General features: G+C 40.4%; 1 protein-coding gene across 1 annotated transcript in view; it reads right to left on the bottom strand.

Annotated features, from left to right (window-relative positions):
* The window catches only part of CLCN1 (chloride voltage-gated channel 1), a 43209-nt gene that overhangs the window by 11886 nt on the left and 17704 nt on the right, over positions 1-13619 (bottom strand). Inside the window, exons 9-13 of the mRNA XM_054822049.1 lie at positions 8519-8603; positions 6386-6487; positions 4512-4596; positions 3956-4105; positions 1155-1224 (exon numbers count right to left, since the gene is read on the bottom strand). Coding sequence (XP_054678024.1) covers positions 1155-1224; positions 3956-4105; positions 4512-4596; positions 6386-6487; positions 8519-8603 — 492 coding nt within the window. The remainder of the gene's footprint in view (positions 1-1154; positions 1225-3955; positions 4106-4511; positions 4597-6385; positions 6488-8518; positions 8604-13619) is intronic.

Raw genomic sequence — 13619 nt, 5'->3', positions numbered from 1 at the left:
AAATCAAGTCACTCAGGGCCTTGTCCAGACAAGCTTTAAAAGCCTGCAAGGATGGAGATTCTTGAGATTCTATGAGATTCTCAGCCTTTCTGAGCCTTAACCAAGGAAACAATTTTTTTTTTTTTATGTCCCATCAGCATTTCCCCTGTTGCAACTTGTGCCTTTACCTCCTATTTACTGTGTATCTCTAAGAGGAGTCTTTCTATCCTCTGCTGCATTAGGCGTTGAAGGCCACAGTTAGATCCCCTCTTGGCCTTCTCTTCTGCAGGCTGAACAAGCCCAAGCTCTCCTTGTTTGTTTTGTGCTCCAGCGCCCCAACAATCTCAGTGGACTCCACTGGATGCATTGCACTTTATTAAAATCTCTTGTATTGGTGGACACAAAATGGCACAATATTCCAGAACTGTGTCCAAAATGCTGAATGCAGGGAAATAACCAATTTCTTTGCCTTGCTGGCTAAGCTTTTGCTAATACAGCCTTGTCTGTGGTTAGCCTTCATCACTGCAAGGGCATGCTACTGACTCATGTTCAGTTGCTGCCTGCCAGAACCCAGAGGTCCTTAGCAGACACCATTTTGTTTCAGAGCTGTGGGTACTTAACGCTGAACTTCATGAGCTTGTGTACTTCAGTCTAACATAGCCTCTCTTTTTTAACACTAGCATCATATTCTTTTTATTTTTGCGTTTTGGAATTAAAACCAGTTAAAACCCAATAAACTCCCCTATGTTACCATATTTCAGTCAGAAGAAACGAATAAGTGGTAGATTACATTGCAGACACTAGTTTTGAACTTACCTTTTCCAGTTGGCCTTCAGGGGTGAAAGGAGCAACTACTAATAATTGTAGGATGAAAGTTTCTCTGTAGGTGAAGTGGCAGAGAAATTAGAAGGCCATGGCTCAGCGTGCCTCCCCAGTGTGGCTTTCCTTTTGTAAAAGGATGGGGATTTCCTCCTCAGCATTTGGATTTGGGGGGTGGGTATTGACAAGAGCAGAGACTCAGAGGCTGGTATATGGACTGTTAACTGAGCTTGTCATAGACATCAATTGATGACTCCTCGTCCACTAGAAGAAACCTACCGGGTATGTAACGCAATGTCTCTCTTATCCTCTCCACCTGTCAGACCCATATGCTGCAACACAAAATTGAAACTCACCTAGAACAAAAACAGGCATGAAGCCTCCACAGGGGATTGGCATCGTAGTAGCAATGACAGACATCCAGAACTAGAACAGAGGCAGAGGGTACGGTTGTTACTGAGCAGCAATAGCATTTGCTGCAGCCCTACTCTTCTGGCCAGCCTGTGAATCCATGAGGAGACATGTTGTGAGGGATCTGGCGGTTCAGACAGAAAGTGAAGGGTAAAGGGGCTATGGGGTGTGAAGGGGAGCTGGAGAAACTCTGGCAGCACACTAACACTGACACAGAGACCTCTGGATGACTGCTGTGGTAGCAGGGAAGCTGAATCACCAAGGGGATGGATAAACATGTGAACCCCTTCACCCTGGACCTCAGAAGTTGAGATTTTCTACTGCTCCAAACAGATTAGCTTTTCATAGAAGAAGATTATCAAACTTTCACAGACTTAAAAAGATTTCATTGTGAAGGGAACTCAGGAAGTCTCTCCCCCAACGCCCTGCTCCCAGAAGCGCTAATTCCCAAGTTAAATCAGGTTGTTCAGGGCCTTATCCAGGTGAGTTCTGAACATCTTGAAGGGTGGAGATTCCCCAGCTTTCTGGGCATTTATGCCACTGCTGACCCACACTCAGGGGAGAATTTTTTTCTTGAAGTCCAACTGTCATGAGTTTCCTTTATTCTAGCTTGTGTCTGTTGCCTCTTACCCTATTACTATGTTGGGCAAAATGTTGAAATCTATCCTGGTACTGCTAAGACCAATTTAAATGCTGACTTAGCCCAGCACATATAGACTTCTTCTGGAGACAACAGCCTAATCTTACAAACATCTCAAAGGGCAACATGCTCAGACTTTCTCAGGCAATATGACAAGAGATTTCCACACGTGAGAGAAACACAGAGAATGCTGCTGTTTCAAAAGCTTGTACAAAGAAGTGTACTGGCAAGATGTCCCTTGCTGCAGCAGTATCGTCCATAGGAGAGAGACAACCATGGTCCAGCATATCAAGAGCAATGCTTTCAGGTATTTCAGGACCATATTCTCCTCAGAATGGGCAAGTCCTTCCTGCTCAAAGTCCACCCATGAGGAGCTGATGCCTCTGCAGACATTGCTGTAGCTGTAGACAGATGAGATGCTAATCTGTAGACAGTCAGTCTGGTGAGAGGAAATCCACGCCAGACAGCTTTTTGTCTGTAACTCTTATAGGATGTTTGGCATAAAAGGGAAAATGTAGCCTGCCATTTAGGAAAGCCCTCTACAAAGGTAACAAAGAGCCAGCAGAACAGCATTTCTCAGCCCATGGTAGAGGAACACACTGTGAGGATGGGTTGGACCATCAATTTGATATTGGCTGTTGCTCTTCCTTCTCTAAGCCATCTGAATACTCCAGAGGAGAAGTTCCTGGCTGGCTACAGAGGCCAGCAAGCTGCAGAAGTGGAGTACTGCTAACTAAGCTCTGTCTTTGCAGTACCAAACCCAGGCCAAACACAGCTGAGAATTGCGGCTATAGTGCAGCGGAGAATCAGGCCAAGTCTTTGCCCAGAGTCGAAACAGCAGTTTATTTTTAATGTGATCTACCCTGGCTTTTCTCAGTTGAGAAGGCCTTTAGTTAATGGGGGAAGGCCAATGAGTCTAGTGTCTGAGGATACATCTCTTCCAAAGGAGAATTGGACTCAGGATAGATACACCATGTAGTCCATCCCTCTTTTATTCAAGTAAATGAGACCTTATCTGCTTGATAGACTATAATCAGAATTATCACAGAAGCAGAACCTGCCTGTCAGAAATTCAATACAGTGTTTTACTTTAGGTGGAATCAGCTGTGTCAATCAATCATTGATGTCTATTCCTGATCTACTGAAACGTTCAACTGATATTGCAAGGTGACCTCAGCTCTTTTGCTCCTTTGCAACAACAACAACAAAAAATAATCACCATTTCTATGATCTTTTTACCCTTTTATCTCCCCCCCTCCCCCCTTAGGAAAACCTCTTTTTTGCTACTTGTATTTTGAAAACTGGAATATAATGTTTTCTTCTTTCAAATCTCTTCTCTTGCTCTGTCATGTATCAGCTACACACCTGATCCTTTCAGAGGCTGAACTCTGTGAAGCTGTAACTTCCACAGACCATGTCAGTTCAGAACATTTAGTCTGCTGTTGCTTTCTGAGAAGTAAGCAAAAGTGTTTTCAACTGTATTTCTCCATCAAGTTACAGCACTGCCAACAAATCCTTGAGCCTCATACAACTATAGATTGTGCTTGCATATTCTTATTTGTCACCTGTCTGTAGTCAGGAATATCAAGTATAGAATCATAGGATCGGAATGGTTTGGGTTGGAAAGGACCTTAAAGATCATCTAGTTCCAACCCCCCTGCCATGGGCAGGGACACCCTCCACTAGACCAGGTTGCCCAAGTAGACTGTATCAGACATTTTTAGACCAAATATAAATTATCTGAGAGCTTTTTACTCAGTTATTTATTTTTGTGGAACTTGAGAAATCTTTCCTGATGTAGTCCTCCCTACTAACTACTACACAGTGAGGGTAATGCTACACAGTTCAGCAGGATGCATGAAGATGACCTAGGGAGCAGTGAAGGAGGTCACTATATTAAGGCCAGGAAACTATTCCCTAATAATTTTGATAATCTTGCATTCAAGGTGGACAAACATCACATCAAAAGATGTAAGAACCCATTGCAGTTGCAGTGCTTCATTCAATACCTAGCAACTCCTCATTGGCAGTTCACAAACTATTTTACAAAGGATCAAGAACATTCACTCTGAGTGGATAAGGCTTATTGTGAGGTGAGTTTCCTACCTTCATGAGGAAAAAGAGCAGGATGATGATGAAGACACTGACTTTAGGATGTATCCAGGCAGCAGATTTCCCTAGGATCTGAGGGTCCCCTGTGTATTTTGCCCAGGTATAGTTATCAAAGAGAGAGCTGATGGCTTCCCTTGGCATCAACTAAACAGCAAAAAACCAGTCATGAGACATGAGATTAGACAGAGTAAATATTCTACCCCTATTCCAAGAAAGTGGAGGAGATTTTTACTGCGGTAATTCATGATTATGAGACTTAATTCACATTTTTAATCTTCAGACAGAGACGAAATTTTACCTGAACTGGCGAAAGGACAACTACTTTTACTCACGGGGTAGCACCTCGTTACTTGCTTAGGAGAGTGGGCCTTTTTCAAGTTTTATATAAAGGAGATAGCAGAGATCATGAGTCTCAGAATATAGTCGCTCCTCAGTCCAAACTCCTATATCTTTCTTCCCCTTTCCGTGATGTAAGGATATTGGGGCACAGGATAAGGGGACACTATTCTGCAGAATTGCACAGAATTGCAAATACACATCCCACTCTCACCTCTCCTGCCATGAACTGCCCAAATCCAGGAGGAAAGGTCACAGTTGCTATAAGGAAGGTTATAACCCCAGGGTATATCAGGCGGCTGAAAAGAAAGAACAGTTCATTAAAATATAACCTGACATTCTTTTCTTGTAGCACCATTACTCTGGGACTATGAATGCTATTTCTGTGAAAGCTCTCTGTCGCATTTGTATCCATTGCTTTGGAGTTCTGTTATTGGCAATTTAATGCCCTGCTCCACTGATCATCATCATTCACAGAGAGTTCAACTGTCAGCCAAGCCATTTTTTCCATCAGAATTAATGTAATGGGAGGGATGGAGGGACAGAGGGGTGTACAAAATGCACACATTTGAATATGCAGAGGGGGGGTGTGTATTTACAATGATATGTTGACCTATTGTCAAAAGCCAGCACCTCCTCCACTTGTCCTGATTATGCCACTCCTCCTTCTTTGTCCCCCATGCAATGTATCCTGTCCTAGTGTACTTAAATGTAGGGGGTTTTATACATTTCTGCATGCATCCCTCATTGCATTAAGTCTTATGAGAAAAGCTTCTCTTCTTTCCATCGAATTGCTGACTGTCACAATTTTTGGGAAGGTGTCCTTGGTGGCCAGTGGGTCTAGCTGTGCTGCGCCAGTGGGGCATAGCTGGACAGCAGGCTGAAGCCATCTGTGTTTTCCTACTGATGTGTCCAGTCCCAGGATGGATGTTTGGGCACATCGTGACACTTCATGGGCACTAAGACAACATGAGTCTAAGCTGCCTCCACATGCTGGACTAATCCTGTCAGGTCTCCTCTGACAAATTACTGTGTTCCCTATGGGAAGTTCTAGCTGAGATGCCGTGGTATTCAGGAAGGCAAAATATAACCTTTAATTTCTTTCAGTCTAAGGACCTACAAAATTCCAAGAAATTAGTCAAAAGTTTAAAGTAAATTCCCACTTTTCAGGCTTTGCTCCACTTCTCTAACAACTTTGTTTGATGACTCTGCTGGTGCTTGAAGGGTAATGCTACACAATGAAGAAAGACAATTTTTCTTCACATAATAAATTAAGTTAGTGCGAACTTCAGATCTGCTCAGATCTGCAACTTGCTAAGAAATGTAGGTCCTCCACATCTCTCAAAAAATTCTCATAGCAATTCTTCTGTAAAGAGACTGAGGACATTTACAGTAAGCCACCTTTTCTTCTTCACGTTATAACTTTGGAGGTTATAACTTTATTAGAAAGGGGAAAAAAGTATAATTGAGTGCCTTGTAAAACCTTTATTGCTTAGATTTTTATTTTGTTTTGCATTTCTCTTCCATGCTGCAATTCACACCATTTGTTTACTATCAGTTTCAGCTTTTGGTTCATAAGTATGCAGTAATTGCAATACTGCAGTACATTCTTAACATTTTTGCCAATGTTTTGATTTAAAAAATTAGATTTTAAAGACATAGTTAGATTTCAGTTGTATTTAATTTTCTTAAAATATAAATGATGTTAAATTTATTTTTTACAGATTCTAAAAAAAGTAAACAGAAGCAGGATGATCTTAAGATGCATGATCATTGATTTTCTAATTAAAAACATTTTCTGCCCAAGCAATAGTTTCCCTTGTCCTCTTAATGAATATTACAGAGTCTCCCTTCTAAATCAAGAAGCTATTTGAAACTATTGGGGCTGATCGAAAAGAAAATCCAGCACAGAACAAACTCGCTTGATGTTTGCAGATATCTTACTCTCATATAATTTCAGTTTCTCATATTTTTACTATCTTGCACTTGAAATAGTTCTACTAGCTTCCAGAAAGCATTTGTTACTACCCAATACCAGTAGGGCATAAAAATCTGGTCCCTAAAGAGAGTATCTTCAAAGGTACTCACTACTTGGTGAGAAACTGGCTCAGAGCTGTATGACGCCGGATGCATAGAACCACTTGGCGATTGAGATAAACGAAAAATGCTCCAAGGAATCCAGAACATATCCTAAAGTAGAAGAAGAGAAGTAAAATCATACCAAACAACACACAATACACAAACCATCAACCAAGAAAATTAGTTTAAGTGTTTTACATGTTCAGCTGTTTATGAAGTCTGTTATACAGGCTTTTACCAAATCTCATTCAAAGGTTAATTTAGCTTACTTAAAAAGTTGTACATTGAAAAATTCCTGCTTGATCATTTAAAAATTGCATAGAAACAAGTCTAAACTAACTATAAAGCTCTTCACAGACAAACATGTTCAATGAGCTTCTCTTAAATATTTTAAGCCAGCACTGTTTAGCACTACTGTTAAAATAGACCAGTCCCTTAGACAATATAAGCCTAAGGGCTGCACAGTGAAGTGAATTTCTTTATAATACTTTATATTAAAAAATAGATCACTCCATTCCTGCCTATCAATTTGTCAATAAAATAGAAGTGCTCCTCCTGTATATATTTTGCAAATTAACAACATTTGCTGACACAGAAGAACAAGATCTACCTGTTAATAGTGCTTGGGCTGGCTCAGTTTTTTTGTCCTACCTGAAAGTGAAGAAATATGTTGCATAGAAAGAGAGTTCAACTTTGAGACTAATGTTAAGAGAATTTGGAGCATTACAAGTTGGCATCAGGACTTTATGCAAGACTATACAAGTCTTTAGCTTTTTTTTTTTTTTTTTTTAAATATACCACATTGGAGAGTCCAGCATTTGAAAGCAGTTCCCAGTTGTCATATACTCCTTTCCTAGCCTATGTGCAGTACTGCAAAAAACCCCAGCTGTGCCAACTCTGTTCAAAACACAATGACAAGAAGTTTTGCATTCTATCAGCTGTAAATCATAAGGATTACCTTTTTCTTTGCCAATCTAAACAAATAGATTCCCCTAAGTTCAGCATGCAAATCTAGGGAGAAGAACAAAGTGGATATGTATTACTAGCAAAAGCTCCTATATATTCATATATTTTCAGCGTATTGGACACTTTTTTTCACATTGGACACTTTTAACATTCAGGTGGAACGGGTGCTGAGCCATCTTGTCCAGACGATGCTTTTGTCTAGACAGAGCTTTTGCCAAGAATGGTTGGACCAGATGATCCTTGAGGTCCCTTCCAACCTGGTATTCTATGATTCATACCTGATGTCTTCAAAAAATCCTACCTGGGTTCATATTCAAGTAAATGAATATAGGGCAGCCTACTAAAAGGAGCTGGAAAACATCAAATATATTTCTGGGTCTTGGATCTAGGTCTTGCAACAGAATAAGTTCACAATGTCAACACAGGTATTTGTTCCTACAGTGTATTCCCTTCACTGCTGCTCTCCAGTGATTTTCCTGGAGCCTCTCTCAATCTCTAACCCACGACTTTTCCTCACAGCAATTCCAAACTCAGTTTTTCTCTAGTATTTCCCAATTCTCTTCTCATTTTTCTTAAGTTCATTCTTTCATTTCCCAAAATTTCCTCCACAAATGAAACCAATTCAGATATCTCCATAAATAAAATAAAACTGACACTCATCTTAATAAATTAACTGTTGTTCTCACTGAATCCAATTACAGGTCAGTAACCCTTGACACCAGGTCAAGTGTACCAACCTCTCTTGAAAAAGATAACCATTCTGACCTTGCAAAAGGGAAACTTCCTGGTTAAATCTTTTGACCCATTTTTGTCAAGTGAAAAGGCTGTACTTGTTGGGTCAGTTCATTTGGGGGTGCCATCAAAACAGTTAAAGGGCCATTCAGTAAATCTATACCCAGAACCTAGACCAAGTTAGACTTTTTTTTTTTTTTCCTTGAACTTAATTTCTGAAAAAGATATATGGAAAGGAAATAACAAACAGCTTGATAATACCCGCATTTCCTTCCTTACCCATTGTGCTAGATGGGCACCATTTCTGAAGGAGGAATCCCAACAAACAGAGGCCTTATTTGTGACAATCACAATGTCTAAAAGAGATGTATGTAAGTGTTTTGCAAAAGAATTCCTAACATGATAACCTTTGTAGAGCAAGGAGCCAGGTTCCCGGGAACTTACCCTATTACAGCAAATGCTGGCAGCTCTTGGAGATCAAAGGGGAAATCCATGCGAAAATTTGTTCTGAACAGGGCTGTGATGGTAACTGTGAGAGCAGAAAGAGAGAGAGGAGGAAAGGGAATAATGAGGTGAGAAGTTAAATGCCGAAAAAGCTAGGGGTAGGGACAGGGGAACTAGTTTATACATGCCCCTGTGTGCTTTCATGACATTATATACAATATTACAGATTTTAGTAGTGCCTATTTTTAGCACTTGCAACCCTAGCACTCTAGATGGTATATGTTTGTTTTCAAAGTATGGTTGTTTTTTTTTTAACTACAGTCCCAGATTTTTAAAGGGGTTTCTTTTCTTTCTTTTCTTCTACCATCCATTCTCTAGAAAATAAAAACTCTTCCTACTATACTCACTGACTCTGAAAACTCTCTTTGCTGAGACAAGCAGTGCTTACATATCTGGAGAAGCTGTGTCACACACGCTTATGACTGCCTTCTAGAAACAAAACTCAGATCCTCTCTGAAGTTATATCTGCAACTTTTTTGGCTGGTACCAAAAGAATGAAAGTCTTAGAAATCAGAGGTGGAAAAGATGAGTTAAGCCCCATCTTCTCCAGCTCACCTCTCCTAGTAGTGTTGCACTGCTAAAATGACTCAGATGTTGAAACCTGTCCTGCTTTTACCTGGAGGTAGCTAATCGTGTAGAAACAGTAAATATCTGTATGCGAACAGATGAAACACAAATTAGCAACCTAGTGCAGAGCAGAAATGCAGCTGAATGAGGATGGATATACATCCCAACTGGCCCTGGATTAAGGAATTATTTGCACAATGAGGAAAGAAGCAGTGAAAATATAGCATTATATGATAATTACAGGAGGCATTAATTACTTGTTAATTGGTCAGACAGGACTAGGTTTAGGGCAATGATTTAATCAGATCTCTGTGGATTATATTACCTAAGATAACTAATCCTGTGTAAGTGCATGCTACTATCCAAAATGATGGAAGATCTTACTCCTTGGCTCTTCAGCCCTTGCCTTCCCTCCCAGCTGCAATGTTCTCCCCTCCTGTCCGGCCCACTCTGACACATGTCAAAGCCTTCACTGAGTTCTTTCGCCTCATTAAAAGCTACCAGAAAGCCTATCTGCTCTTTTCCTGGATTAGTCCTCTGCCAGGGAAGTGAGTTGAATGGAGGCGTCCAACGAAAACAGAGGTGGTACAAGGGAGGGGTAGAAGAACAGTCAGGGATGGAAGATGGTGAAAGGCAGGATGTCCTCTTTTTTGTTAGATCATCTCAGTTTAGTTTTAGGAAACAGATAGTCCAAGCCACTTAATGACAGTACATTAAAAAGTTTAGTAGGGCTCACTTTCAAGGAGTTTTGCTACAGGGCAGCAAAGATGACCAGAGCAAAGGGAAGCAGTCACAGCACTTAGTCTGAGTCTTTCTAAGGTCCCTCTCTACTCCCACAAGACAGAAAGAGATTTCTACAGAAAAGTTCATCCCACCTATCTTCTTCCTCTTTCCTGAGTGACTCAGCCATCCTGAAACTGAATGGCTAAGCCCTTTTCTCGCCATCCGCTACAAAATCTACTAGTTTAGAGTAGCTGTCCAGCTCTTACAAGGTGAAAGTTAAAAGTTGTAAAAAGAAATGAGAAATTCTAGTTAATGGGAAAGTCTACTTAAAAAAACTTTGAACTTTAAAATAACACTGAAACGTGTAGAAGTAATCAGAAGGAGCAGGAGGAAGGCAAAGTGTAAAACACTATGGCAAATAAGATGAAGGCTCAGGACATAATGGTTGGACTTGATGATCGTAAAGGTCTTTTCCAACTCAACTGATTCTATGATTCTATGACATAGTAAAACAGAAATCCTGCAAATTTCAGAATGCCAGTCTTCCATGATTAGCAAACAGGGGCCTAAGTTGCAGCAGCCAACCAGAGTGGGCCAGATGTTATTTGGAAAGTACAGATGATGGTGTAAAGCCATCCAACAAAGCCATCAGTATCCAGAAGCCAGCAAAGATTTTGTGGGTCTAAGAAGGAAAAGAATTTTGGTAAGACGCCACACAACTTATTTGCATCTGTCTACTCTGATGTGATTACTTCCTGATAGCAATGATGCAGCTTGGAGGTAAAGAATGACAATAAAAGAGGTGTTAAAAAAGTTGTGGACTTAAAAGGCATTAAGATCTGAGACAGATTAGGAACAAGGTGGATGAGCTATCTAAAAAAATAATTTACCTTCTCTAATGAGCATCAGGGCTTCCAGGGACTGGAGGGAGACCGATGGGTAGCATATGTGTTTAAGAAGGTTGTAGAGCAATGTGGTGAAGTGCAAAAAGAGAGCTGTGCATTAGCACCTGGCAAATTGGTAAAATACATATAGATTTTAAAAGTAAGCAAAACCCTGGAAATACCTATTTTGACCCTCAAAGCCAAGGAAAAAAGCCAGAAAGATAATTCAAATGAATAAAAACTTTGTGATGTAGAGGGTGTTTCTTTTTAACAAAACAGTAAAACCAGATTAAGGGGAATGGCATTTATTTAGATTATTATTAATTATAAAGATTATTAATGTGGAACCTCATGTAGCAGTCCACTGATCAAACAGCAAAAGAGATAATAGTATCATTGATCAGAAGCTAGCCCAGAGAGAGAAAAAAAGTGAGTTTATCATGTCAGACATGCAATGATACATGACACAGTACACATAGCAGGAGTTGCTAATTGTTGTCTTGGGGCCCTGTGGCATTGAATGGATTTCTTCAGAGGTCAATGTTGGAGCTGATTCTGTTTAACATCTTCATCAAGGTCCTAGATGGCAGGATGGAACTCACTCATCAGTGACCATATTGAACTTGGGAGGGAAAGAAGGGAGTGGTTTGTCACCTGGAGGTCTTCACTCAGAGGGGCCTCCACAAACTGGAAGAGTTGACCAATAAGAACATCATAAATTCAACATATTTAGTCCTGCACCTGGAATGGCAGGTGTGTCAGTACAGCCTGGGGATCCAGCGAAGAGGAAAAGCTTTGCTCTCATGCCAGCGTGTCCTGGTGGATATGGTGCTTAATATCTGCCCTTGTGGCAATGAAAGCTAACCACATACTGGGCCACATCAGCAAAAGCACAACCAGATGGTTGAGGGTAGCGATTATTTCCTTCTATGTGGCACTTATGAAGCCACATCTAAAATACCTAGTGCAAACAAAATGTTACAAAACAGGAGAGCCCAGTGGTGAGCCCCAAGATGGTCCAGGACATGGGCACAGGGAGAGGCTGCAGGAACTAGGTCTACTCAGCCTGGAACTGAGAAGGCCCAAGGGGCGCGGGGTGTGGGGGTGCTATCAGCAGTCTTCTCTGCCTCATGGGGGAGTTGTAAAGACCCAGTGAAAGAAAAAGAGGTAATGGGTGTAACTTCCAACAAGGGAATGTTGTCTACATATAATGAGCAAATACTTCTTTTTGGGGCAGTGGTTCAGCACTGGAACAGGTGCCCAGAGAGGCAGTGGAAAGTTGTCCCTGCTGTAAGCAGGAGTTTGGAGTAGAGAGCTCCAGGTGTCTCTTCCAAACTAATTCTTTTATTCTACCATTCAGCATTTTCTGTGGAAGATAGCAAAATCTGCACATGATACTGAATCAGTTACCCTGGTTGGAAGCAGAGAGGACTGCATAGGAAAGGCAATGTTCTGTGTTGACGAATGCAAAGTCATACAATGGGGGAAGATTATTCATAAATTAGAAAGGAATCTAATTTAACAATAGTATTTCAAGAAAGAGAGCTCAAAGAAAACAGTCTTTTTTACCTTTTTCCTAACTGCAGCTGCTAGAAATGTGCAAAAGCTGCATAAAAATGATATCACAATGCACAGTATTGCATTGCAATATTGTAATACCCTCCAATAGATCCATGCAATGGCCACACCTGCTTGGAACTCTGATCATTTTATCTCAAAAATATCCTGGAAGAAGTTGGCAAACTTGCCTGAGCAGAAAAGTTAGTTCACATATTATGTATGAATTTGCAATAGTTTACGTATTCCACATGAACATTACAGGTAGATGCACATAGTGCACGTTAAGGGAAGCAGTTTCTTCCACTTTCAAGTACATTAACCTACCTCATACAAAGGCCTTCTCACTGGGCGACAACAGTAGCCATACAGGAAACTAGCACACAGACATCCGTTTATCTACTGAGTGCGTAACTTCTGTGAGTAGACAAGACTTTAGAGATTGTGAAGACATTAGAGAAAGGGCCTAAGAAAATACCCTTGCGTGAACAAAGGGACTGAAAAGACTGAGCTTGTAACTTTCAGAAGGAAATGAGCAAGAAAAGACATGAAAGATAAGTTAGAGCAGGCATGATAAAAGACAATAAAACAATGAATGACTTAGACAAAAGTTTCTAGTTCCTGATACAAGGACAAGGAGACTGGCAACACAAAGAAAATTCAGAACTATGAAAAGGAACTATTTTTCACAGACAATTGGATCATGGAACTTTTTAACCCAGACAGTTGATGAAGCAGAGCATAAGGACCCATTAATGTGGGCATTAAAGCTTGTTTGGATGATTTTGAAGATGTTTCAAGACTAAGCTATTTTCTAGTGATTTGGGAGATCAGCAAGGGAGCTAGAGTAGATAAAGTGAAGGATAGGAGATTATGTCCTGTCATCTGTCTTCAAATTTCTTGTATTTTTCTCTGGAAAGAACAGAAAGATGTGGTTTTTTGTGACAGATCTGATGATTGAATACCCCTCAATATGAGGCAGTGTTTCAGAAATAAAGATGTAGTCACTTTCTACATTCAAGTAGTAGTCACTACTACTACATTCAAGTAGCAGTAGTCACTTTCTACATTCAAGTGTAGTCACTTTCTATATTCAAGAGAATATTCAAGCCAATTAATGTTTTAGCACAAAAAATTCCAACCCTGTGAATTCAAGAGAGACATAAGTTATAGCAGTTTTAAGTAAGGGAACTGCCCACATGGAGCTCAGATCCATAAAATAGACATACCTGTAAGAATAAAAGTTAAAGACATTATAAGCAAGAAGTTTACAGTGAAATGGCAGCCTTCTGCATCAGCTGGAACTCCAT

This window comes from Grus americana, chromosome 1 (genome assembly GCF_028858705.1).
Source record: "Grus americana isolate bGruAme1 chromosome 1, bGruAme1.mat, whole genome shotgun sequence".
Lineage (NCBI taxonomy): Eukaryota > Metazoa > Chordata > Aves > Gruiformes > Gruidae > Grus > Grus americana.
The sequence above is the reverse complement of the archived record's forward strand: the minus strand, read 5'-3'. Positions and strand labels throughout refer to the sequence as shown.